The sequence below is a fragment of the Colias eurytheme genome, chromosome 3 (genome assembly GCF_061535395.1).
Source record: "Colias eurytheme isolate Ceu_HAF_F1 chromosome 3, ilColEury1 Martin Lab GWU primary, whole genome shotgun sequence".
Classification (NCBI taxonomy): domain Eukaryota; kingdom Metazoa; phylum Arthropoda; class Insecta; order Lepidoptera; family Pieridae; genus Colias; species Colias eurytheme.
In genome coordinates this window covers 731,125-756,278 of record NC_142982.1, presented here as the reverse complement: position 1 = coordinate 756,278, position 25,154 = coordinate 731,125, and the positions used below count along the sequence as shown (strand labels likewise).

Genomic DNA, 25,154 nt, shown 5'->3' with positions numbered 1-25,154 from the left:
TTTAAGACGAGTTAATTGATTTAGGGATAGCATTTGAACAATAATAGGTAAATAAAAGACAACACATAAACTTTTAAACATTTAATATTCAATACATCATTCTTCTACAAACACTTTGCCAACTTTATAAGCGGGTGTGTCTATTACCCGCTTCCCTCTCAAGTTAACAGAGTGCGGTAACACTGACGGGTATCGTTTATGAATGCCTCTGCCTTCTGGTGTCCATGCTACAATCTCACAGAACGTATCCGGTTTAGCTGTCACCGCCACCCACGCGATCGACGACAATACAATGTCCCCGCAACATAACTTTGGCCCTTCACCAGTAAACTCCAACACACTACCACTTTTCAGCCCAGGCCACTTTTTCAGTCTTTCCATATCACCAGTCGGCACCGCGAACAACTCTGTGCCAACAAATTTTTCATATACCTCATCAGCGTCATCGGTTTTAACTACGGTTATAGGTAGGCATTCGGAGCAGAATATCGTAAATCGACAAGGCGCTAAACAGTCCACAAGATCGACACGCGCTAAACCTCCGATAAAGAATGTATACCCTTTCTTCAAGTAATATGTTTGAGGTCTGATCAGTTTCTTTGGCACTGTTAGTAATAATTCTTCAGTACTCAGCAGTGGTAGAACCTGATCCGGATGTATCACACCTGGTGTATCATAGAGCCATTTGCTTTTTACGAAAAGTTCATGTTTATCATCCAAAACCTTTACAGGTTGACGTTTCTCCAGAATATTGTCTTGTAATAATTCGTAATCTGCAAATGTCCGGCCAATATGTCCAATCAATGATGGAGCTTCCGTAAATTTCTTGTCTTGAACTTGGGCATTTCTTATTTCCTTCTCAACTTTTAGTAAATGTGCCTCGGATTGTAATCTATTTCTCCGTTGTTGTAATTTCCATGCTGAAGGTCGGTTTATAGGGAATTTGAGTAAATTAAGAGTAGTTCCTGGCCATCGGCTTACAGTTGCTCTTTTGACAATATCAACTGCATGTACTTTGCAATAATCTGACTGTAATAGTGCATTGAACAGTGAGCTCTTTCCAACATTAGTACAACCAACTAGGAAGACATCTCCCTTGTATAGCCATGTTTTAAACATAGCCGATATTAAGTCCTCTACACCATATCCAGTTTTAGCTGAGATCAATCCTACATATTTTATATTGCCTTCGCCCAGTTTCGTCTTTTTAACTTCTGCCATTAGGGATTCTTTGATCCTTTTCAAATAGCCAACACTGTCACCAGGAAGTAAGTCAACCTGGAAATAAAGAAGAACCATAACTAAAATATGTATTTTATATATTTCAGTTTATGAGTAAATGTAACTAATTTATTTCTAAAAATATCAAAAAATGACTACATAATATGCATTCTCAAAACCATCTCTCAATAATCTTAATAATCATCAGTCATGAATTTGTCACATAAAAATACATTTTTTCCTTAGCCTCAATAAAATACAAGTTTTTACCACTCATACTTAAAATAGCATCAAAATAGAATTAAAGATGTTAAAAAGTTCATCAGTTTGTAAAAAAATACCTTATTAGCCACAAGGAAAATGGGTCTCTCTTTTCCTATAACATCAACAATACCCGGCCAAATGGAACACGGGAAATCGAGTAAATCCACCATGAGTACTACCAGTGACTTCACATACCTAGAAAATGCAAAATATTATTATGAAAAATCTTTATTTCACAGTGATATTATAATAACTAGTTATATAAGTACTTTATCTCAGCAAAAACATTGTAATTTAACAATACAGGAAATTTTTGCTTTAGCTTATTATACAAAAGTTTTAAAAATAGCTCCCACACTAAGAAAACTTGTGACGTGGGGAGATTATTATCACATAATAATGATATTATATTTGCTAATGATAACTTATATAGTGTAAAAATTTATCAAGGGAGTAATAATACCGTGCTGCAGTTAATCAACAATATTACAAACTTTATTCAAATGTTTCTTGGGCAAGAATAATTCAATAAGCATAATCAAGAAAACAAGAAGTTTTAAGTTAAATATTCAAATATGTTGCTAGACAAATATTATTCATGAATTGCGGATTTAATACAATTCACAACTTTTTATATAAGAAAATTAACAAAAATTATAGAATACCTGATAGATTGTAGCAATCTTTCATATTCCTCAGCTTGCACAGTGACGTCCAACGCAATATTGTATTCCTTGAGAAAATGGCATCGCTGGCATTCAGTAGTCTTTAATGCTTCATTACTGCAACTTTTATATATCTCGCTTGGTAAATAACCGGGGATACCAGGATCACTGCAGTGTAACAGTGCACCACAGCCTCCACATGGCACATTACTTATACCACTTGTGGGATCTGGAGTTCCGTAGTGTTCTGTCCATTTGTTATCAATTTCTTCCTCATCATAGTCCTCAGCTAATTTTGTGTCATCAAAATGTTCGTAGTTTGTCATCCATTTGCTCATATTTGAGCGGTCATATTCTTCAGTTTCGATGCTTTGCGTATTTTCAAATTCTTTTTCAGGCACATTTACGTCTTTCTTATCGGCTAAGGTTTCATTTTCATCACAAATGTCTATGGGCGTCGATGTAGCGTACGGCAATTGAAACACGGAACTTTTAGTTATGTCGTCGCTATCTTCAATCGATTTTTCTTTTAACAGTCTATTATTATCGACGTAATATTTCAATGATACTGGTAATGGTGGTAAACTTTTCTCCTCAAATTGTTTTCTTTGATTTTTCTTAGCTCTTGTGATCGTTTTTAAATGATATCGAAAGTAACCTAACCCTAACTTTTCGTGGTCTAAATACGAGTTGAAAACTATTTTATTCTTATTTTCGTCTAATAATACTTTAAATCTTTTATTGTTTCCACTTTTTTCATTACTTTTCGCCTCACTTGCGGGATACGTGTGATTGAAATTCACATATATTGTATTTTGTTTACGACATAACCTTAAAACGTTTCGCGATAAGTACATCATATTGAGACTTTAGTGCGGCACATTGGTTCTTGTTTCTCTTTAAAGCGGCACTAATTTTAAATTGTATACACTGATATTCATACTATATATTTTATTTATTAATTCAATTAAAAGATCAACAATCAACATGAACATGGGCTGAACATGAAAGTTTGTACATTTGATGTGTCAATATGACATTTGTCATTTAGTACTGACGTATGTCATTTCATTCTGACGTTCTGTAGTGTTGTGCCAAATACTAACACTGATAAATAATTAATACCATATCGATTTGAATATATTAGCTAATTAAACAAATAATTAAAATATTTGATTTGTTATTAATTATAACACATTTATTTACTTAATGTAAACATAAATGCGTCACGCAACTGAATATATCTTGCGGTCGTCTCGCGTATGATTCACCTGTCCACGTCGAGGTTTAAATCACTTGTGTAAACTGTTTAATGTAAATTGATATGACTTCTTTAGTTTAGATGCGCTCTTCATTTAAATAATACTTTTTTGTTTTTATTGTTATACAAATGCGTTGGCTTTTCTTATTGCTGTTCTTATTATTACGTTTTAAAGGTTGATTTTATTTTCTTTTTAAATCACCTTTTTAAATGCGTATTTTAAATTCCTTTTTTATTTTTGTTTTAGGTCGATATTGTGAAATAGATATAGACGAGTGTGCGTTGATGCCCAAGATTTGTAATCACGGAGTGTGCGTCAATATCCCGGGATCCTACCAGTGCTACTGCAAACCAGGTACCGTACTATAAGATGCTTTTTTGATTAATTTTTTTTTAATAATTTTGTTCGAGACCTTAAAATATTATTTATTTTGATCTAGGTACTTTATTTATTTTATATCTATTACAAAAGTGCTATTATTTGGCCGACTACCTACTACGAACCCTAGACATGGGTTGCGCGATTTTTTCATTTTATTTTTTTAATTTTGATTTTTTTATTATAATAGGCTACACGGGCGACGGTTGCGAGCAAGATATAGACGAGTGCCTTTCGTCGCCGTGCAAAAATGGCGGGACATGTCAGAACTTGGAGAACAACTACGAGTGTACGTGCGTGGAGGGTTTCGAAGGTCGGTACAGTGTAATTGTTCATGATTATAGTGATTATCTTAAATTTTAGAGTAGTTACTTAATGTGAAACAATGTTAACATCTATTTTTAATTGTTTTCCTCAGTCAGGTGATGTCGTAAAGTTAAAAAAATATTTTTTGCTTGCTTTATATAGATTATCTAGCGCCATCACAATTAATACTGACGAATTACGTTGTTGTCATAATTAGGTTGAGAATGGATGGCGCTTTCCTATAAATATAATTAGTTTTTTTATTAAAAAATACTGAACTCTGGTTTTCCCAATTTTTTCTTCTATTGTATATTTCTTTAAACTGATCCTGCTATCTTGTACTTGTTATTTATAAGCATTTTTGTAATTTTAGGCAAGGATTGCTCGGTAAACATAAACGAATGCGCTGCGAACCCTTGCGCCGTTGGCTCCACGTGTGTAGACGGTATTGCCAGCTTCTCTTGTCTTTGCCAAGAGGGCCTCACTGGACCGCGCTGTGAAGTCGATATCGATGATTGTGAGGTACGTCACTAGCTTTTATTAATGTTTTTTATGGTAATGAAAATGTGACATTGGGATTGAGAAATTTTGGGTTGTACGTGAATGAAATAGCAAAAGTGGTTAAGGAATTTAGGGTTTTGTATAAAAAATATATTATGATACCAGATGTGGAATTGAAAATTTTAAATATTATTACTGTTTCGTTGATTTTCTTTCTTTGTTTAGGAAAAATATTGTTCATTTTTGGAACATACGGATCCTCAATCCCTCCACATGATAAGCAGACGCTATTTATCATTTTTTCATTTATTTAGGGATTGTAATGAAACTGACACATTTTTTTTGGATTTTTTTGTTCATTTTTCTACTATTTAGATAGTCAAATGAAGTATTAACTTGCAGTCGGAGCCGTGCCAGCACGGGGGGCGTTGCGAGGACTTGCTGAACAGCTTCACGTGCAACTGCACGGGCACGGGGTACAGCGGGCCCGCGTGCGAGGCCAACATCGACGAGTGCGCGCCGCAGCCGTGCCGCAACGCCGCCACGTGTATCGACGAGCTGAACGACTACCACTGCGTGTGTCACCAGGGGTTCACAGGTAAAGTGACCCGCACACACCCTGCAGGGCCCACTGAACAGCTTCACGTGCAACTGCACGGGCACGGGGTACAGCAGGCCCGCGTGCGAGGCCATGCTTATATGCCATGCTTCATAATAAATATGCTTTTTAATTGTTGTTTAATTATGAGGGGGTTATACCCCCCCCTCCCCTTTTATTCATGCGATAGCCAGATCTATAAATGTGAATTTTTCGAACAATAGTTAGTTAGTTTTTAGTTGTTAATTGATTGTTACGCTATCCAGGCAAGAACTGCGAGATCGACATCTTGGAGTGCGAGAGCGCGCCGTGCAAGCACGAGGGCGTGTGCCTCGAGCGCAGCAACGCGAGCCTGTACCGGGGGCCCGGCGCTCCGCCCCTGCAGGTCGGCCCGCAGCCGCACATGCTGCTGCCGCCCGCCTTCTACCAGCCCTTCGACATCGAGAGCGCCGGCGGGTGAGTGAGCACACAACGCGAGCCTGTACCGGGGGCCCGGCGCTCCGCCCCTGCAGGTCGGCCCGCAGCCGCACATGCTGCTGCCGCCCGCCTTCTACCAGCCCTTCGACATCGAGAGCGCCGGCGGGTGAGTGAGCACACAACGCGAGCCTGTACCGGGGGCCCGGCGCTCCGCCCCTGCAGGTCGGCCCGCAGCCGCACATGCTGCTGCCGCCCGCCTTCTACCAGCCCTTCGACATCGAGAGCGCCGGCGGGTGAGTGAGCACACAACGCGAGCCTGTACCGGGGGCCCGGCGCTCCGCCCCTGCAGGTCGGCCCGCAGCCGCACATGCTGCTGCCGCCCGCCTTCTACCAGCCCTTCGACATCGAGAGCGCCGGCGGGTGAGTGAGCACACAACGCGAGCCTGTACCGGGGGCCCGGCGCTCCGCCCCTGCAGGTCGGCCCGCAGCCGCACATGCTGCTGCCGCCCGCCTTCTACCAGCCCTTCGACATCGAGAGCGCCGGCGGGTGAGTGAGCACACAACGCGAGCCTGTACCGGGGGCCCGGCGCTCCGCCCCTGCAGGTCGGCCCGCAGCCGCACATGCTGCTGCCGCCCGCCTTCTACCAGCCCTTCGACATCGAGAGCGCCGGCGGGTGAGTGAGCACACAACGCGAGCCTGTACCGGGGGCCCGGCGCTCCGCCCCTGCAGGTCGGCCCGCAGCCGCACATGCTGCTGCCGCCCGCCTTCTACCAGCCCTTCGACATCGAGAGCGCCGGCGGGTGAGCGATGCATACTCATGCGTGAACACAAGCATACACACACACAGGCACGCACGCACTCACAAGCACGCACACGCATGCACACGCACGCACTCACAAGCACGCACACGCATGCACACGCACGCAGACTCAAGTACACACGCACGTAAGAACGCACGCACTCAAACAATATAGCGATAGCTATTGGGATTTATAGATTTTGGAGTGATGCAAACGTGCATCATATCGAAATGAGATGTTTTACTGCGATAAGAAGTAGCCTGTGTCACTTTTTAGCTTCCATAACATCATGAAATCGCTATTTGACGACGTTAAGACTCTTCCACATTTACTTATTATAATTTACATATGTATTATAATTCTTTCGGATTTTATACTAATTTAAAAATTTTTGCCACTTTTAAGCCTCCTAAATACCATAACATCGCTACTTGACGACATGAAAGACAGACGAATACTTTCACATTTATAATGTTGTTCAACTTAACATTATCACACTACGTGATCGATTTTTTTATCTTTAAAACTTTCTCATTTATAAAGAATTTGAGGGCTATAAAACTATGAAATTATCCCACAGTTTCGAGTGCGTATGCGTGACGGGTACCACGGGCGCGCGTTGCGAGACAAACATCGACGAGTGTGTGTCATCTCCTTGCGGTCACGGGACGTGTATAGATGGGATTGGCAAGTACCGCTGCGACTGCGCGCCCGGGTACGAGGGGGAGCATTGTGAGATCGAGATTAATGAGTGTTTGAGGTGCGTATACATATATTTTTCTCGTTTAAAGTCTTTTAGGCGATTAATGTAGTATGTGTGAATGGGTTGTTTAAATGCAAGGGGAGATTGAGCAATATTGTACCGAAAAATATTCCTGATGCTAGAGTCAGATATTATCTTAGTTTACGTAATAAAGGCCCGTATATAAGGTGGTCCTTCGAGCCGGATTTGAAACGAATGATCTGTGTATTGAAAGTCGTGTATTTGTATGTTAAATTTAGGTATAATATTATTGTTTCAAAAACCTTGTGTATAGAATGTAAATTAAATGTGACTTGATGACATGGTGCAGTTTTTCATCAATTTCGGTTATTTTCTTCATTTTTCGATATCACGTACCAGATTACCTAATAATAACGTTTCACCCTGTAAAATCGTGTTTTTGCTCTAGGTACGCGCCGTGCGGGCACGGGCGGTGCTACGACCGGCACGCGTCGTACGAGTGCGCGTGCTCGGCGGGCTGGGGCGGGCGCAACTGCACCGTGGAGCTGCGCGGCTGCGACAGCGCGCCCTGCGCACACCGCGGCACCTGCCTGCCCTGGCTGGCGCACGAGACCGACCACCGGTTCAACTGCTCGTGCGCGCCCGGCTTCTACGGCACCACCTGCGAGAAGGTGCCCGCACACACACATGGGCACGCGTATACATGCGGACATTCACCCGCACACACATAAACACATACGCATAGATGCACGCAAACTTGTACGCAAATACGCACGCACACACGCACGAAAATACGTGCAAACGTCACATGTGTCCCTACCAAGTAATCCCAGAAAAAGATAATACATTGAGTTGGTTTCATTTACGACCTGAAAATTGTTATTAATCGACATTATTTATGAATTTAATATTAATAAAATTGACAATCAATAATAAGATGCTCAATGCATGGCTTTTTTATATCAATCAATACATATTAAAACATTTCTTTGATGACGAACAATATATTATATCGGCTATTAAACGTGAATTTTTCCACAACATTTTTCCAGATATAGAAAATACAATAACTGGAAAATTAATATCCAATCTCTTCCTTATATTTGACTCCACAGATAACAACAATGTCGCTAGAAAAGAGCAGCTACGTAGAAGTCAACACATCCCGGGAGGAGGGTTACGACATATCGTTCCGGTTCAAGACGACCCTGGGCAATGGTCTACTGGCCATGGGCAGAGGTCTTACTTACTTCTTCCTGGAGCTGTCGAATGGCAGACTGAACTTGCACTCGAGTCTATTGAATAAATGGGAAGGCGTGTTCATTGGGTCCAGCTTGAATGATAGTAATTGGCAGAAGGTTGGTATTTGTAGTGTTATGATTAAAGAATTTGGGATTTTGGGAGTGTGTATAGAGAATTGGAATTTGTTGTATAACTTAATAAACAGATGGGAGATTATTTGGTTTTGTCGAGACCAATTTAGTTAACAATTTGTATAAAGACGAACATTTTAACAGAAATAAAAGTGTGTGAAAAAAAATCTGGACACATTAAACGTTACTTTTTTACCCTTTTTTTTCACTATAAAATTTTACAAATATACCAGCAAGTTTTAATAAATTCATTTTAATTTTACCATTTATATTCGCATTCTTGCTATTTGTTTTCGGAATTACTTAGTACAACAGTACTTACACCCACAGGTACTACACCATTTTCTATTAAAATACCTATTCTACACAATCCCTTTCAGGTGTTCGTAACAATAAACTCCTCACACGTAGTCCTATCAGCGAACGAGGAACAAACAATATATCCAATAAGTCAGAACGAAGCGTTCAACGCAAGTGTGACGTCATTCCCGTCAACTCGACTGGGGACAGCGGGGTCTTCGTATGCGACGTTGACGCATGGACCGAACTTCTTTGTGGGGTGTTTTCAAGATGTGGTCGTTAATCAGCATTGGGTGAGATATAAATCATATATAATAATGTTATATTTCATATAAAAATGTGGTTTTGTGAACAATTAATGAAAAATGAATAAACTATTCCCCATTCCGTCCCCGTCTTGGAGGTTTAAAATCTTAAAAATAGAACGATGCTTATTCCATAGCTAATGTATTAAAAAAAGTTTTCTAATGTATTCAAAAATCTACTATGCAAAACAGTTTACAATTGTTATTCATATCTACTATTCCTTTACTAGGTTCTCCCCGAAGATTCCAACGGAACAACCCCTGAGTTCAGCACAGAACGGATCGGCACAGACTGGGCAGAAGACGCCGAACCAGAACCAGAAGGGGAGGGGGAGGATGAGGAGGGGGAGGGGGCACGGGTAGTGCTCCAGGGGGTGAGGGCATCCTGCCCTCGCACTCCGCAGTGCGAACCCAACCCGTGTAGGTCGGGGGGGCATTGTGAGGACGCGTGGACTACGTTTGTGTGCTCCTGCCCCAGGCCTTACTTGGGGCACACTTGTCAATATAGTGAGTATATGTGTAAATATAGCAATGGTTATTTTGGGGTGTAGAAAATTGTAGTGATTTGGTCAAGTAGAAAAAGATGAATCTCTTATGAAATGAAATGAAATACGTTTATTCTGGATACATAAAAAAAAAGACAAGTAACTTAAATATATGCACAATAGGCTTGCCACTCAGTTCAATACACTGATTTTCAGTGGTTGTCTTATTAGTGGACTTTCGAAAAGGTTCTTGTGATGTTTTTTTTTACACATAGGAATTTGTTTGCAATTTTTTTTCGTGACATATTCAGAGAAATTTCCTTGCTTTTTTCTACATAAATATTTTATATTCCACAGACTACACAGCAGCGACGTTCGGTCAAGAGGCCGCAGTCCCGCATTCCGTAGTCCGCGTGCAAGTGCGCGACGCAGCCCGGCGCGCTGTGCACGCGGCGCTCGACATCTCCATGTTCATACGCACGCGCAAACCCACGGGACAGATATTCTACCTCGGCTCCGGATCCGCTAGGTGAGATTGAGGCGAAAAATTAAAAAAAAATATAAAAATATGTGAAAGAACCAGTGAAATAGCTCAAGAATTGAAAAAGTTATCGAACTGAGTACACGAATAGGTCAAATGACGTCACATAACACACGTTCTATAGAAAAATATGTACATCAAATTTAATAATAAGTGAAATTTCTTAAGGCGCGTTGAGAGTAAAATTTCAAGGTTGCGTCATGGCAATACCGTCACGACATGTAGTTAGGTGACGATTTTGGTATTTTTGGATCTTGCCAAAGAAGTTTCACTTCTGACACGTGTGCATGACACACACGCTATTTTTTTTATTAAAAGAAAACTGTTCCATAATTTAATATGTTTACTATAATTACAATATCACAAAACTTCTCCCTTATTGACAATTTTTATTCATATTTTTAATAACATTTTATTTTATACTTTTTCCTCTACTGTACCAAAGGTCTGGAAGAAATCGCTCTAAAGCGATAAGACCGCCATTTGTACTTAGTTTAAGCTATATTTAAGTGTGTATTTCTTTTTTATTCTCTTTAAGTGCAATAAAGAATTGATAAATAAATAAATAAACAATTATTTCTAGGTTCGGTGGAACAGATGAAACACTCGTAGGTGCGTCACTAAATGGGGGTGAGCTGCTGGTCCACCTGCGCTTCAATCATACGCCTGAAGACTACACTGTTGGGGGAACTCGGCTGGATAATGGACACCTGCATCTTATACAGGTGGGCTTAAATCGTAACTTAATAAATGGAATAATTCAATTTTATTTGTATTTAAAAATTCCACTTTTGATAATATGTGCGATTTAATAAGTTCATGCTCACAAAATTTAGTTTGATGTTTATGATGTTAAAAGACAGACAAACAGTTTGGTTTTTGACATAAGACCTACAGTCAATCGCAACACCAAGCAAATCCTGTAAATTTATGTATTTTTTTTATTTATGTTATGTAGGTGGTGCGAAATTCAACACTAGTACAAGTGAAATTGAATGGAACGGAGTACTTTAGGAAATCGATCTCGGCTGCCAAACAACTTGACGCGCAGGTAAATATGAATTTGTTAAAAACTTTGTGATCAGAAAAGGCTATTTTTGATACACTTTTCCTGACAGTCAGTTTGGTAGAAAATGTTATCGAAAGAGAGTTGTGTTCTGACTAAATTTTTGTAAGAGAATATTTTTTTAATTTCTCTCAAGGCACTTTGCTTATAGTACTTTTACTTTTTGACGTGACAACGTCTTATAATTCGATTGAGCCGGCTGCACGCACGAAAAAACATGACTCATGCGGCGTTACCTCGCTCTGAGGCGTTCCATGTAAGGCTTGAAGTGCAAGCGAGAGCGCGGAACGAGCGACAAAGAAGCACAATCGGACGTTGTCACGTTCAACTATCGTCAGTAAACCGACTTTACAGACAACCAATTTTTTTATTTCCATCATAGGTACTCTATTTAGGCGGGCCACCAACCCCCGTATTCCCTGAAGCCACGAACTCCACACCCCCCTACCCTGAAGCAGATGACGCGGAATACTTCAAGGGTGTGATCCAAGACGTCCAGATCTCCAACGGGGTGAACGTCACCGTGGTGGAGTTCTTCCCCCTGAGGGCTGAAGGGGTGGTCCTCCCCCCGCCCTTCGGGGAGGTGGAGCTGGACCCCCAGGGGGTGCTGAGGGGTGTGGTATCTGATGACGTGTGCGCTTCCACCCCCTGTCACCATAACGCGACGTGCACTAACACTTGGAATGATTATACGTGAGTAAAAAGTGTAATAAAAAAGAATATGGGGTGATTTGTTTTTTTGAGATAGAAATACAGTAATGGAAATTTTTGTTTTCATGATAGAATTAGGTTATGTTGATTCAAACGTGTTTATAATTGAATAATTAATAGATGTTTGAGTTGATGGTATAGTGCAGTAGTGCGTGTAACGGGATGATTTGTTCTATATATTCTCCAATGGTTTTTTCCTTTTTTATCACGAAGTGTATTTTATATTTGAAATCCTATTCTAAAATAAAGAACTGCTAGAGAAAAGAAGTACAACTGTTATATTTGTTTTCCGACACTTAATCGTGTTTGTATGTTTGTAGGTGTACATGTCCGCGCGGTTACAAAGGCAAGCAGTGCGACGAGGTGGAATTCTGTCAGCTGCAGGGTTGCCCGCTCAACTCACATTGTAGAAATCTTGATAGAGGGTAAGTTTATTAGTATAGAAATTAACTAACTTTGATTTTTGATGTCGTTGTAATACTGTTCAATTTTATCTTTGAAGATCTTTATTATCCTTTCATCAACAGACTTGAAAATTAGGAGGAGGATCTCAATTCCACTAGTTTGTTTTTTCACTAGATGAACCGAACTTGATGACATTTTTTTTACATTTGAAAGCAAGTGCTTTACGTGCAAAGTTTGGTCCCAAATTTTGTCAAATTTTGACAATTTTGAGGCGATTTCGTTTACCGATGAATCTTCAATCGATTTTAATGTTAAAATTGCGCGTGCGCAGGTACGAGTGCGTATCGAACGCGACGTTCGACGGTGTGAACACGACGCTGAGCTACACGCTGCGCACGCCGGCCGCCGACGCGCTCGCCGACCGCCTGCAGCCGCCGCACTCGCTCACCATCACCTACAGGTGACACTCACACACACACACACGTGAACACGAGCATGTTCATACGCACGCACGAGCAATATACACATACGTGATCACATCCACGCATTCGTGCGCACACATATACGCGCGCACATATACACACTTACATGCATACACATGCACTTACACGCACTCACACTCTCGTAGATGCATACTGATGCTAAACGACATGTTCGTGCTAACATACGCACAATTATTGACAAAGTGATTTTTAAATATGTAATTCAGTGAGTGTGTTACGTCATTCACACAAACACGCAAACAATCATTATGCATTCACACATGCAACATCATTTTTTTAACGAATCATTCCATCCACAGGAGCAAAGTGGGCGGCACGCTGTTCCGCGCGGAACTAGAAGAGGACACCGAGGAGGGGGAGGGAACAACCGACGTAGAGGGGGAGGGGGAGAGGAACACCACTAGCTCAAGTACAGGAGCAATGTGGTTCAGTGTGGGCGTGTACCGGGGGCAAGCTACTGTGCAGTGGAGGCTTGGGGGTCTACCCGCGTTGAGGACGTTGCGGTCCAGAACAGATCATTTGCAGTGGACCACGTTGAGGCTGACCTTCGTGGAAGGCCAGATCAGAGGTGAGTGTAAATAGTTTTTTTTTTATTATTTGGTCCGCTAACTGGACGTTCCAACATTTAGAAATAGTGAAATTACCAACATGCAAACAATTATAAACCTACACTTGTAACAATAATTAAATATAACAATTAAAACATATTAGTATTAGTATTAAAACATATTATTAGTTATAGTGATATTTGCTAACAGAACTTTTAGACGTTCAAAATTGACACATAAACTCAAAAACCTTTGAAGTCATATTAAATGTCTTTTAAAAGTATTTATGAAATATTTGATTTTAATTTACCATAAAATGAAAAGTTGTAAAGTAGCTTTTTTGTACCAAAAAGAAAATTCTTTGGGAAAATATTTTGTCACGATAATTCAATATTATACTTTATTCAAGACACTTTAACCTATTCTTTACAAATTTGCATAAAATATTTCATTGCATTAACAAATAATTTGGAAAATCCAAAAGTGCACGCCTCATAATTTTTTTTTAATAATTATTTATTAATTATTATTTTTGTTTATTTAATAACAATTAAACCACATCGAATCAGACCCTGAAAAATGAAAGGGTTCTATTCCTGAGCATACTCAAGCGTAAGAGAAAAAAAAAGACTCGATTAATAAAGTATTTCGGTCGCTATCGTGTTAACAAGAAAATCCTCCGCACATACAGACACAAGGACGTCCAAGACAGAACTTTTTTAAACTGTTTATTAACTAGTTTAAATAACAAAAATGACATCAAAAATATCATGGATGTTAAAAATAGTGTTTTTTCTTAATATGTGTGTGTATGTATTATCTTACAAGTGCAATGTATGATACATAAAGACATTTTAAGTTTGAAAAATCAGATGTTTTGCGCGAAGTGACAGTAGTACCCACCTCAACGCTTCGCTTATGAGGCGTGCAATAAATAATTCAACAGCACTATAAATTATTCATTTCCCACAGGTGCATTCGTAGACTCAGACGGTCACGAAGAAGTGAGTCTAACAGACAGTATCGACGTGGCAGCGTGGCAGACACTCGTGACGCGCGGTCTGATCACGCTGGGTGGTCTAAGGCATGCCTCCACGCCACGACCGAAGGTGGCTTCCACCACGCCTATGGTAAGATAAATAAAAAAAAATGTGTGCGTGTACTAGTGTACACACGTAAGAAGTGAAACTTCTTTATGACCGTATTTTTAAAAAAATAATTTACTATATGCAACTTTACAGAAATACGTCGAATCACGCGTGGTAGGGATAAGAAAAAGATGGCGCGTAACGAAAAAATGTTACACTAAATTTTGTCCAACCCCGATAAAGAAGTTTCACTTCAAAATATATACCTAAAGGTTTAAATTTAATGTACAGCCGTACAAATAAAAACTTGCTTATTCAAACCTTATGCAATGCATAGATATGATAAGAATAAATAAAGAATAAGGATGTCATAATTTCTTACAAATAAATTTGGAATAACGTCGATGTAACTATGCTCACGCTATGCAATAGGCGCAAAGCGGCAACGTCGCAATTCATTCACAAAATTATGAAAAACATTGAAATTGTCTACGGTTAAGCCTTGGTGCTGTCATTTTGCTGACGCTCGTTTGACTTCGTCGAATTTGTTGTGAAGTTTCATCATACGATGTTCTGTTTATTTATTTTTTAAATATTTATTGGAAATAATTTAAATATATCATTAAATATGCAGGCAAATGAAAGAGAACGCTATCCAATATCTGGAGAACAGAAGATAAACCCACCTTGAGATAGAGAGTTGCCAAATAACTGGTACTCAAAACATACAACTCCAGGCTTAGAAGATTTATATTTTCAACGAAAGTGTATATTATTGTGATAAGTTTAGAAATAAGTTTTATGTATGTATGGTTTGGCGCATGTTGTAAATAAATAAATCATTATAAATATCAAAATGGTTTTTCATAATTTCGTATATTTTGACATTTCATACAAAATTTTCCATTTCAATAGGTACGTAATGAAATTATTAATTTGCTCAACTTTTTCTACTTCTCGTATTACTCTCATTGCTATTATCTCAAATTTAGATTGAAAATTGCTTCTAAAACTTGTAAAACACAGCACAATGTACTAAAAGATATGTTATACCTCGGTTATGTCAGACTTATACTAGGGTGGTAGCCGTAATAAGGACGGAATAGCATTAGTATGAATACTTATTACGAAGTTATACTAGGTTACGTTTATTTCGTGTTTATTTGTATGATTTTTCCTTATTCTTAGTTTATTCTTTGCATAAAATGTTATAACTCGTTTATTTGTACGGCTGGTAGTGTTTAAGTAGATTTAGGTTAAGATGGGCTGTAATTTTAAGTTATGTGAGAACTTTTAAAATATGTACATTATTGCCGGATATAAATATATAAAATTCATCCAATGCAGATTTAATTCTAAAGAGTTGCCATTTTTTTATTGTTATATAGCTACTAGTACTAAAATAGGAGTGCAATTTGGTACAAATTGAATGATTACCATTAATTTACTCTTTTAGTATAAAATAATAATCTTTTAATGAAGAAGTCACAAGTGAAATAGGACGACATATGTTGGGAAAAAAGCTTTCCCCTACAGAACATTTACAAGTTTATTTTTAATATGTAATTATGTATTATTATTGTTTTGTCTATAGATGGACAACACAACTGAAATGGTGTGGGAGTATTCGGAAGGAGACGAGTTCGATGATAACCTCGCCGGAGAGTACTTTAAGGTAATAAAGTTTGGATTATATGTATTGGAATCTTATTTGCATAAATTGTGGTTAAACATGTTACATAACTAATCCTAAAATTAATAATACCTCACAAGATTTGTCAGACGTGACATGTAAATGAGGTTTAGAAAACTTATCAAGAATAATAGTGGTCCCAATGTGCTTCCTTGTGGTACACCGCATTCTTTAACGTCTTATTCTTACGTCCTGTGAACGTGTCAGTGACAATCAACAGTAATTCAACGTGTTGTTGTTGAGAGCATATATTTTTAACCAATCGTAAATTATTCCACGCAATATTTTTGCATTTTATGTTGCTGCAGCTTTATTTTCAACATAAAAGCAAGCTAGTTGCAAGCAAGCAAGTTGTGGGTCTCAACTTCCGGAATTCGTTTTAACTTCTGTTTCTGAAGTGAAAACTTCTTTAGCGGCGTTGAGCACTTTTTCTGTAATAATCAAGTTTTCACTTCTGCCGGCACTCCCGGAGTGCTACTCGTCTTTTTTTTACATTATTCGTACCAAGTGTTGTATGGTGCAAAGCTATAATGTATACTATCACATCTAATAAGTACATATGTACCAGGGTTGCCTGGGTGCAGTGCACGTGGGCGGGCTGCTGCTGCCGTACTTCACGGAGCAGGAGCTGTTCGTGGGAGCAGCCGCCGCGCTGCTCGCTGCTCAGCCGCACTACGCGCTGTTGTAAGTTGTATTTAATAACCTACGATGTTTTAATTATAGAGGTTTATGCGCTAGATTCTAGAATGATGATACGAAATTTGGGTAATTGCCCGACTCGTGGAGCGTCAAGCGAGCATTCCAACCGACAGGTACATTAAAATAACATACACAGACATTGTGAAACTTGAGTATAAATATATCGTCTATAACTTTTTGGGCGCTATGAAAATAGTAAATGTTTTGGTTTGGATGGTTTAGAAATTATTCCTGTTTTGTTTGAGTTATTGGAACTTGGAATTGTAATCGTTTTATGTGGTGTTTATGTTATAAATTGTTATTTTGTCTAATTTACTTCGACCTGATGAAATCCTCATGTTAAATCTAATGCAAAAAAGTGATTGAAAAAATTTTTATTATTAAAAATAAAAAAGAATACATAAGTTTGCATGACACAATCAGTCTTACGCCGAATTTTTGCAAATTTTTTGCTATTAATACAATTATTACCCAGGTCCGGTTCCCCCTGGGGTTGGAGCGAGGGTGTGGGCTGTGTTCTATGCCTCGAGCATGAATGTGGGCGTGGGGCACACTGTCGTGACGTGCGCAACTCGTACTCGTGCGCCTGCCCACCGGGGTATGACGGGGATTATTGTCAGGTGAGTGGGGGAGAATGGGGAATATTGTATAGTTATGTCTTCGTAACTGATTGGAGTGAAAATTAGGGGGTAAATGCTGTGTGTGTGGTTCGGAATGTTGTAGAAAGTTGTGTTATGAGTGGAGAAGTCGATTTTGGGGTATTTGTTAGAAAAAGCTTAATTTGAAAATCGTGTGATTATTTTGCTATAATATATGTATAGTTATGTTGTTTTTACCGTCTGAAATTGTACATGTGTGTTGTTCAAAAAGGTGTTTTGTGAGTTGTGACTGGTCTATTGAAATATAAATATTTTTTTTGGAATAAATTTTCAAATTTGCAGTAAACTAATCTTGCGATTCTTCTATAGATTGACATAGACGAATGCGAGAACAACCAGTGTCAGAACGGCGCCACTTGCAAGGACGACGTCGCCAAGTACGTGTGCCTCTGTCCGGAGGGATACGACGGAGAATTGTGAGTACAACGATAATAATGTCTTCATTCATTTAATTGAATTGAGTTATCTTTAAAGAAAACACGTACTTAGCAAATAAAACACGTTTTATTTGTATTTTTTTTATTTGATCCGCTAACTGGACGTTCCAACATTTAGAAATAGAGAAAATACAATCATAATCTTTGTGACTTTTAGTTGGACGGCCTTCAGGAGTGAACACAACATGCAAACAATTATATTTTGAAATTTTGCTGAAATGTTTATTTTTTTATCATCCCGATGACCTTTTCACTTGTCGCACATTAACTCAACGGTCTCCTCCGTGCCCAGATGCTCGCACGACATCGACGAGTGCCTGTCCGACCCATGCGAGAACGGCGGCACGTGCACGGACGTGCCCGGCGCGTTCCGCTGCGCGTGCGCGGCCGAGTGGCGCGGGGAGCGCTGCCAGCTGCCGCGCGACCGCACGTGCGCGCACGCGCCCTGCGCACACCATGCGACCTGTGCGGATGTGTATGGTGAGTGTGTGTGGCGTGCGCTCACACTTGTTTAAACTTGCAGGTGACCTAATCACAACATAAACAGAAGTTATGATATCGAACATTTGCTCAAACGGCTAACCCCTCGGGTCCGTAAATTTATTATTATGTATATGTATACTAGCTGTGCCCTGCGGTTTTACCCGCAGTGCTCCGCTCATGTTGGTCTTAGCGTGATGATAAATAGCCTATGGCCTTCCTCGATAAATGAGTTATCTAACACTGAAATAATTTTTCAAATCGGACCAGTTGTAGTTCCTGAGATTAGCGTTCAAACAAAAAAATTTTTCAACTTTATACTATTAGTACGTGTAACGTAACCTTGTATACTATTAGTTTTCACTTCTTCTACACTATAATTCACACTGTAATCTCTCTCAGAGCCGAGCACGGGCAACAACTACACGTGCACGTGCGGCGCGGGCTGGTCGGGCGCGCACTGCGACGTGCCGTTCTGCCGCGACGAGCCGTGCCTGCACGGTGTCTGTAACGCCACTGTGTCGGTAAGTTATCTATTAATCATTTTTTTACATAAAATATTTGGAGAATGATTCATTTTTGATATTTTGTGTGGTGTTTTTGATGAACTTTTGGTCCTTCCAGTCTATTCTAAAAAGTTAGAAGTTTTTGTTTTTTTTATCACTATGGTTAAAGTTTAAAATATTATAGAGAGAGAATATACGGAGTTTTTTGTTATTTAGACGTGTGTGTTTGGGCAGCCTTGCAAGTGTGCAGCCGTCATATATTTTTCAATTCTATCAAAATAACTAAGAATTGACTTTTCCTTGTTATTTGAAGCTGTTCTATCCCATAATATATTGTTATTGTACAGCCGCCAGTCTGCGAGTGCCCGAGCGGCTACAGCGGGCGGCGCTGTGAACGCGAACTAGACGCGTGCGCAGACGCAGGCACCGAGCCGTGCCAGCACGGCGGGCTGTGCCGGCCCGTCGCTGCGCACCTCGTGTGCGACTGCCCGCCTGGTGAGTGTACACACACACACACATACATACAACACTATACACTTGTCCATAATTTCCATCTACACACACACACACACACCCACATAACGATACACTTGTCCATAATTTCCATCTACACACACACACACACACCCACATAACGATACACTTATCCATAATTAATGTAAATGGTACATACACACACATACACTAGCCCTGACGCATACTACTCGTCCACAACACCCCCCCCCCCCCACACACACACACACGCTGCACACAGCGGACGCTGAGCCGTGACAGCACGTTCTCGTTATTTTTTGTGAGAGATTACGTGATGTGGATTGTGTCTCGTACACAAAGTACAAAAACGATTAAAATTTCATAAACAAGCAAACGAAAAAGGATATTGTTTAAAATTTAATATAAGGTGGCATGAAAAGGAAAACAAATGAGAAGAAGAAAATTAGAACTATCTAAAAAATACACTTTTTTTTCTTTTGTTTCTCAATTTATTATCTCGCTTCTTTGCCTTCTCGCCGTGATTGCCTGGCAGAAATCACGGCATAGTGATAAGGCCGCCCTTTGTGCTTTTGTTTATTGTAAATTGTTATTTTATGTACCTGGTTTATTGCACAATAAAGTGTTAAATAAATAAATAAATAAATAAATACACTAATAATAAGCCTCTTGCTTTATTATTTTAATATTCTTATTATATTATATACATTTTTATTTTTTAATCATTTCTATCATCGCCTTCCTCTATCGATCTATAAATAAATAATCATTCTCATACACACCACGTCAAAACAAATTGAGGTACGATCCAATGACCTACTCATATAGATCTATAACTATATAGAATGTTGCTCGCACGATAGCGAAAGAGTAATCTTATCACAGCGCGCCTCATTGATAGCAAACATGCAGATAAAGTGATAAGGAACGTGCGGTTCTCAAAGTTTATATAATGACTAGCTGTGCCGCGCGGTTTCACCCGCATTACTCCGCTCCTGTTGGTCTTAGCGTGATGACATAACCTTCTCTATATAACCTTCCTCGATAAACGGATAGCCCATAACACCGAACCTAACACCGAAATAATTTTTCAAATCGGACCAGTAGTTTCTGAGACTAGCGCGTTCAAACAAACAAACAAACTCTTCAGCTTTATAATATTAGTATAGATTAAAAAATTGTAAATTTTTATAGTACATTAAATGTACGCATGATTCCGTAAAAAGTGGATTTTCTGGATTAACAAAAAACAATAGCATCTGCAGTGAATTAGAAGATTTTGATATAAAATTCTCGTGTCACGATGTTTGCAGTTAAACTTCTCCGAAACGGTTTCCCCGGTTCTCATGAAATTTACCCGATACAAATCGAGCAATTGAATCGAACAACATTCATGTTTCATACCATACCTTTTCTCTTAACACTTCGGTTAAGAAAAAAGCAGAACAACGTTTGCCGGGACAGATAGTAATAATATAACATACGAATGTGTATCTTTTGTTGTATATTATGTTCACGGAAAATTTACTAACTATTCAATATGTACTTGTTCTCATAAATAACAATTTTCCTTGTTTCTAGAATAGGGTCATAACCTTTTTACGATAACAGTTCAAAAGAATAATTCATGCTTATATACAAATATGCATAATATGTAATTATTTGTGAGTTGGTACTCTTTTTTTTGGAACTTCCTTCCTCTGTCACTTTCATACAGTACCTTTTAAGGAGCGTTATGGCTATCAAATAATCATATAAAAAATCGAAAGTACTTATTAGATGTTAAAATGTAGGTTATTGTATTATTTTCTTCGTTATTTTTTATTGACATTCGACTAGATTTTTTATAATAATAAATATTTTTAATGATTACTTCATGATAAGTTTCATCAAAATTTGAGCATGAGTTTAAAAAAAATATAAGTATGTAAATAATATTCTACCTGAGAAGTTTATTTGTAACGTAATAACAACATATCGATCGAAAATGACTATGAAATTTGTGTCACACACTAAACACCTAAAACAATCGCAAATTTACATTAAATACCACCATAAAACCGCAACGGTAGTTACGTCAAGCCCTACAAACTGATGTCACTTGATGACTAATTAAAATATGTTCATCAATTCAATTGTGACATTGAGCGTAACGAGGAAATCGTCGGTACACTTTGTGAAGCGCTGGCCTTCGATACGCTTCAACCAAAAAACTGCACTGAAATTCATTTCGGATATTATCCAGATCGAAATGTAGTGTGTTTGTGTGTTTTGTGAACAATGCTGTGTGCTTGGCGGATACTCATAGTTGTGGCTATAATAGGTACTGTGTTACAGTGATTTCATAGTTATGTGTGGGTTTGTGACGGTTTGAAGATGGTTTATACTCGTATCATTTCAATTGAATAGGAGAGTTTATAAAGTTCCAAGTGCCACGTAATGTTTGTTTTTCAGTATATATATACGATTTATATAAGAAAATATAAAATAATATTCAATGAATTTTCTTTTAATTTACGTTGTGTTAGTAACTTTAATTAATCAGTATTTTTTATATCAATTAAAATCTATATTAAAGAATGTCGTCTTTGTGATTAAAGTATGAATTTATATCTCTGTAATAAATAAGTTTTTTATTCAAAGTATAACTTTTTCAATTCATTCAATCTTGAATAGAAAAATAATAATAGATTGATATCAGTAAGTACATAATAAGAAAAAAAAGTAACAATAGACAATGCGACCTTATAAGCACTGATTTGTCGATGACAAATTATGCAACAGATAATTTTAATTTAAACATAATATCTATGTATTTTAAAAAATAATTATTATGTTTATTATGATAAGATACGATCGATTAATCTCACGAGTGAGGTAGTTCTATCGATATTAGTCCAGTCAATGAGTCAGGTCAAGTATTACGGTAATAGTCACGTCAATGAATGTGTTGACCAGTAGTCACGTCAATGAGTGAGATGACTTACTATACTAGTCAAGTCACTAAGTGAGTTATAACAACACGTTGTATCACAGAATGGCGCGGTCTCCGGTGCGAGGAGGACGTGGACGAGTGTGCAGAACTGCTGGTGGACTGCGGGCCCGGGACTTGTCGTAACTTGCCCGGGGGATACACGTGAGTACCTTTTCCTTGATAGTTTTTTACTTTTGGCAAAACATGTGATGTTTAAATAGGAGTAAGTAGTTTATGTCATTGAAGTCGTGATGTAAAGGACTAAACTTTATTCCAATTGGTTGAAGGAATGTTGCTTGAGAGCATGTATTTTTATATCAAACTCAAAGTTTGTTTATTTTTTCAAATTTCTTTGCTCACTTTTTTTTTAAAGTTTAAATAAACCCATATATTATCTTAGACATGAATTATGTGCTAGAGCAATAACAGTCATTCGGTTTTTATTCAGTGTGGCAATTTGCAGTTAAAACCTCAATAAGAATGTTCGAAAACATAATGTCTTTTATTTTTATGTTCACTATTTTTTGGTGGCAAATAAAAAGTTTTCTATTTCTTATATTTTTGTACTATTTCCAGATGCGAGTGTGCGGCCGGTCTGTGCGGGGAGCGGTGTTCCCTCGTGGACCCGTGCTGGGGGGAGCCGGGGGATGTTGTACCGGGGGATGTGGGGGGAGAGGGAGTTAGTGCTAACCGCACGGGGCCCTGTGTGCGGGGAGTGTGTGAGCAGAGGTGCAGGAACACTACGGACTATGTGTGTCACTGTCCCGCGGACTGGGGGGGCAAGGTGCGTGCTTTGTAACTGTACTTTTATGTTAATGGAATGTTCGTTGTGTTTGTGTTATTAAATACAAAAAGGCCACAAAGTTAAAAATGATTTTAGTTACTCAGTGAGGATTTGTATTAAATTCTCTGTTATATAAATTATTACTTGTGTTTTTGCTTTAGTCGCAGAATACATAATAGTAGCTAAACGCCACAGAACGGACACTCTCCGCCTCCCGCCAAAATTAAACACTTACCTCACCCCGCACGATCATGCTATAAATGGGCCGCATTTTTCTACAAGGACGATACGCAACGAAGATTGACAACATTAATCAAATTGACTTAAAGTAATTTTATTATTTTGGATTTGTGATTATCGTTTTTCGTAGAAAATGGTTAGATATTGTGCTGTTTACGGATGTATTTCATCAGAAAAACGCGAATTTTTTTTACGCTAGTCACAAATGTGCCAACCATAAAGCGTTAACACACACATTTGCAGTCTCTACAGTGTGACTGTCAAAACGATAATTTTGTATGGAGTGTCCGGGGTGTGCTTTAGTCTCACATTGCTTATTACTGTTTACCTATCTACAGGACTGCTCGGAAGCGCTAGTGGGCGTATCAAATGGCGCGAGCGCACGCGTCGCCCTCGCGGTGGGCGGAGCCCTACTCGGGGCACTACTCCTGGGCGGAGCCCTAGCGCTCCTCGCAGCGCAGGCGCGCCGCAAGCGGGCCACGCGCGGCACGTACTCGCCGTCGGGGCAGGAGTACTGCAACCCGAGGGCGGAGCACCTGCACCACGCGCTCAAGCCGCCGCCTGAGGAGAGACTCATCTAGCGGGGTGCGAGGTAAGATATGGGATGCGATACGATATGCGATACGACATGACATGCGATACGACACGATATGCAACACGATATGATATGATGGACTATATATGCGATAAGAAACGATATGCGATACGACATGACGTACGATACGACATGCGACACGTAACGATATGCAATATAATGGTTTATATGCGATAGGACACGACCTACGATACGATATAGCACACGATGTGACACAATACACGACACGCTAAAAACAGTGTCGCATAACAGTCAGGATTCACACAAAACGCTATAAACGATATTTTATAATATGCAGTGCAACACATAACACTATAGGTTACACTTATTATTATTAACACTCAGTATCACTTAAAACGCGTCAAAACTCAAAGCAAGCCAAAAAAAAACATTGTAAGTTTTTAACGCAATACACCAAAACATCCGCTAAGCACGATAACACACATTCATCTAATATTCTTGTAATTAAAAAATCTCAATATCTAATAATCATTATGTTTTAGAGCACAAAAAAAATGCATAAGTACGTTATTTATAAATAGTTTTATATAAGAATTTTATTTTATTTTTTCAGTGGTGACTCCGCGGCAACAGAACAAAAAGCAATGGACTCGGTTAGCGAGCTCGTCGCGACTGTACCAAATCATTGTTTGACTTGTGTGTGTATTGTACCTGTGTGTGCGTGTGTGTACGTGTGTGTGGGTGTATAACGTATACACTACGAGCTTTAAACATTATGGAAAATTATTCGCCACTGCGATTGTACAGTCGGCAACATAATACAAAAATATTTAATTAATAATTTTGAAATTTTATCAACTCAATCGTAATTCAATGTAATACTTTGTAAATACACCCAATCTGTCTGTGCGTATGTTTGTACGTGTATAATAACTCGTTATTTATAAGTAAAATAATTAGTAAAATGTATTATTTTCTTCTTTCATCGACTGTACTGTATTTTGACAAATTTAAATAAATAAATAATTTAGTGGAAATATTGAATGTATACGTATTTAATGTAGTTAAGTGGAAATGAATTCTAAAGCGGTGAATTTAGCGGTAGCGTAGTTTGGCTTCACCTAGTCGTAAATAACACATGTCTAACTAGAGGGCTTTACTCGGCTGAGGGG

At 38.8% G+C, this 25,154-nt stretch overlaps 2 protein-coding genes across 2 annotated transcripts in view; one reads left to right on the top strand and one right to left on the bottom strand.

The window, feature by feature from the left end:
- Positions 1 to 24,013, top strand: part of crb (cell polarity complex component crumbs) — a 53,452-nt gene extending 29,439 nt beyond the window's left edge. Inside the window, exons 16-43 of the mRNA XM_090119145.1 lie at positions 3,659 to 3,766; positions 3,981 to 4,103; positions 4,470 to 4,618; positions 5,000 to 5,195; positions 5,462 to 5,651; positions 6,994 to 7,173; positions 7,586 to 7,808; positions 8,253 to 8,495; positions 8,891 to 9,103; positions 9,346 to 9,622; positions 9,958 to 10,129; positions 10,725 to 10,866; positions 11,100 to 11,192; positions 11,590 to 11,900; positions 12,239 to 12,343; positions 12,655 to 12,783; positions 13,126 to 13,394; positions 14,347 to 14,504; positions 16,057 to 16,137; positions 16,724 to 16,839; positions 17,330 to 17,474; positions 17,823 to 17,929; positions 18,243 to 18,430; positions 18,833 to 18,954; positions 19,284 to 19,431; positions 22,465 to 22,564; positions 22,979 to 23,186; positions 23,765 to 24,013. Of these exons, the coding sequence (XP_089975271.1) occupies positions 3,659 to 3,766; positions 3,981 to 4,103; positions 4,470 to 4,618; positions 5,000 to 5,195; positions 5,462 to 5,651; positions 6,994 to 7,173; positions 7,586 to 7,808; positions 8,253 to 8,495; positions 8,891 to 9,103; positions 9,346 to 9,622; positions 9,958 to 10,129; positions 10,725 to 10,866; positions 11,100 to 11,192; positions 11,590 to 11,900; positions 12,239 to 12,343; positions 12,655 to 12,783; positions 13,126 to 13,394; positions 14,347 to 14,504; positions 16,057 to 16,137; positions 16,724 to 16,839; positions 17,330 to 17,474; positions 17,823 to 17,929; positions 18,243 to 18,430; positions 18,833 to 18,954; positions 19,284 to 19,431; positions 22,465 to 22,564; positions 22,979 to 23,186; positions 23,765 to 24,007 (4,739 nt within the window). The 3' untranslated portion in view covers positions 24,008 to 24,013. The remainder of the gene's footprint in view (positions 1 to 3,658; positions 3,767 to 3,980; positions 4,104 to 4,469; positions 4,619 to 4,999; positions 5,196 to 5,461; positions 5,652 to 6,993; positions 7,174 to 7,585; positions 7,809 to 8,252; positions 8,496 to 8,890; positions 9,104 to 9,345; positions 9,623 to 9,957; positions 10,130 to 10,724; positions 10,867 to 11,099; positions 11,193 to 11,589; positions 11,901 to 12,238; positions 12,344 to 12,654; positions 12,784 to 13,125; positions 13,395 to 14,346; positions 14,505 to 16,056; positions 16,138 to 16,723; positions 16,840 to 17,329; positions 17,475 to 17,822; positions 17,930 to 18,242; positions 18,431 to 18,832; positions 18,955 to 19,283; positions 19,432 to 22,464; positions 22,565 to 22,978; positions 23,187 to 23,764) is intronic.
- LOC149909290 (nitric oxide-associated protein 1) lies at positions 67 to 3,150 on the bottom strand. Its single transcript, XM_090119117.1, has 3 exons — positions 2,151 to 3,150; positions 1,563 to 1,680; positions 67 to 1,278 (listed from the first exon to the last, which is right to left on the bottom strand). Exons 1-3 carry the CDS (start codon positions 3,008 to 3,010, stop codon positions 97 to 99), a joined length of 2,160 nt encoding a protein of 719 aa, XP_089975243.1. The 5' UTR covers positions 3,011 to 3,150; the 3' UTR covers positions 67 to 96.
- Positions 24,014 to 25,154: the final 1,141 nt, after the last annotated feature.

Coding starts and splice junctions, on each gene's coding strand:
- LOC149909290 (XM_090119117.1), bottom strand. CDS start 3,010: ATGATGTACTTATCGCGAAACGTTTTAAGGTTATGTCGTAAACAAAAT. Junction 1,681..2,150: donor AGATTGCTACAATCTATCAG/GTATTCTATAAT, acceptor TGCATTTTCTAG/GTATGTGAAGTCACTGGTAG. Junction 1,279..1,562: donor TTTTCCTTGTGGCTAATAAG/GTATTTTTTTAC, acceptor CTTTATTTCCAG/GTTGACTTACTTCCTGGTGA.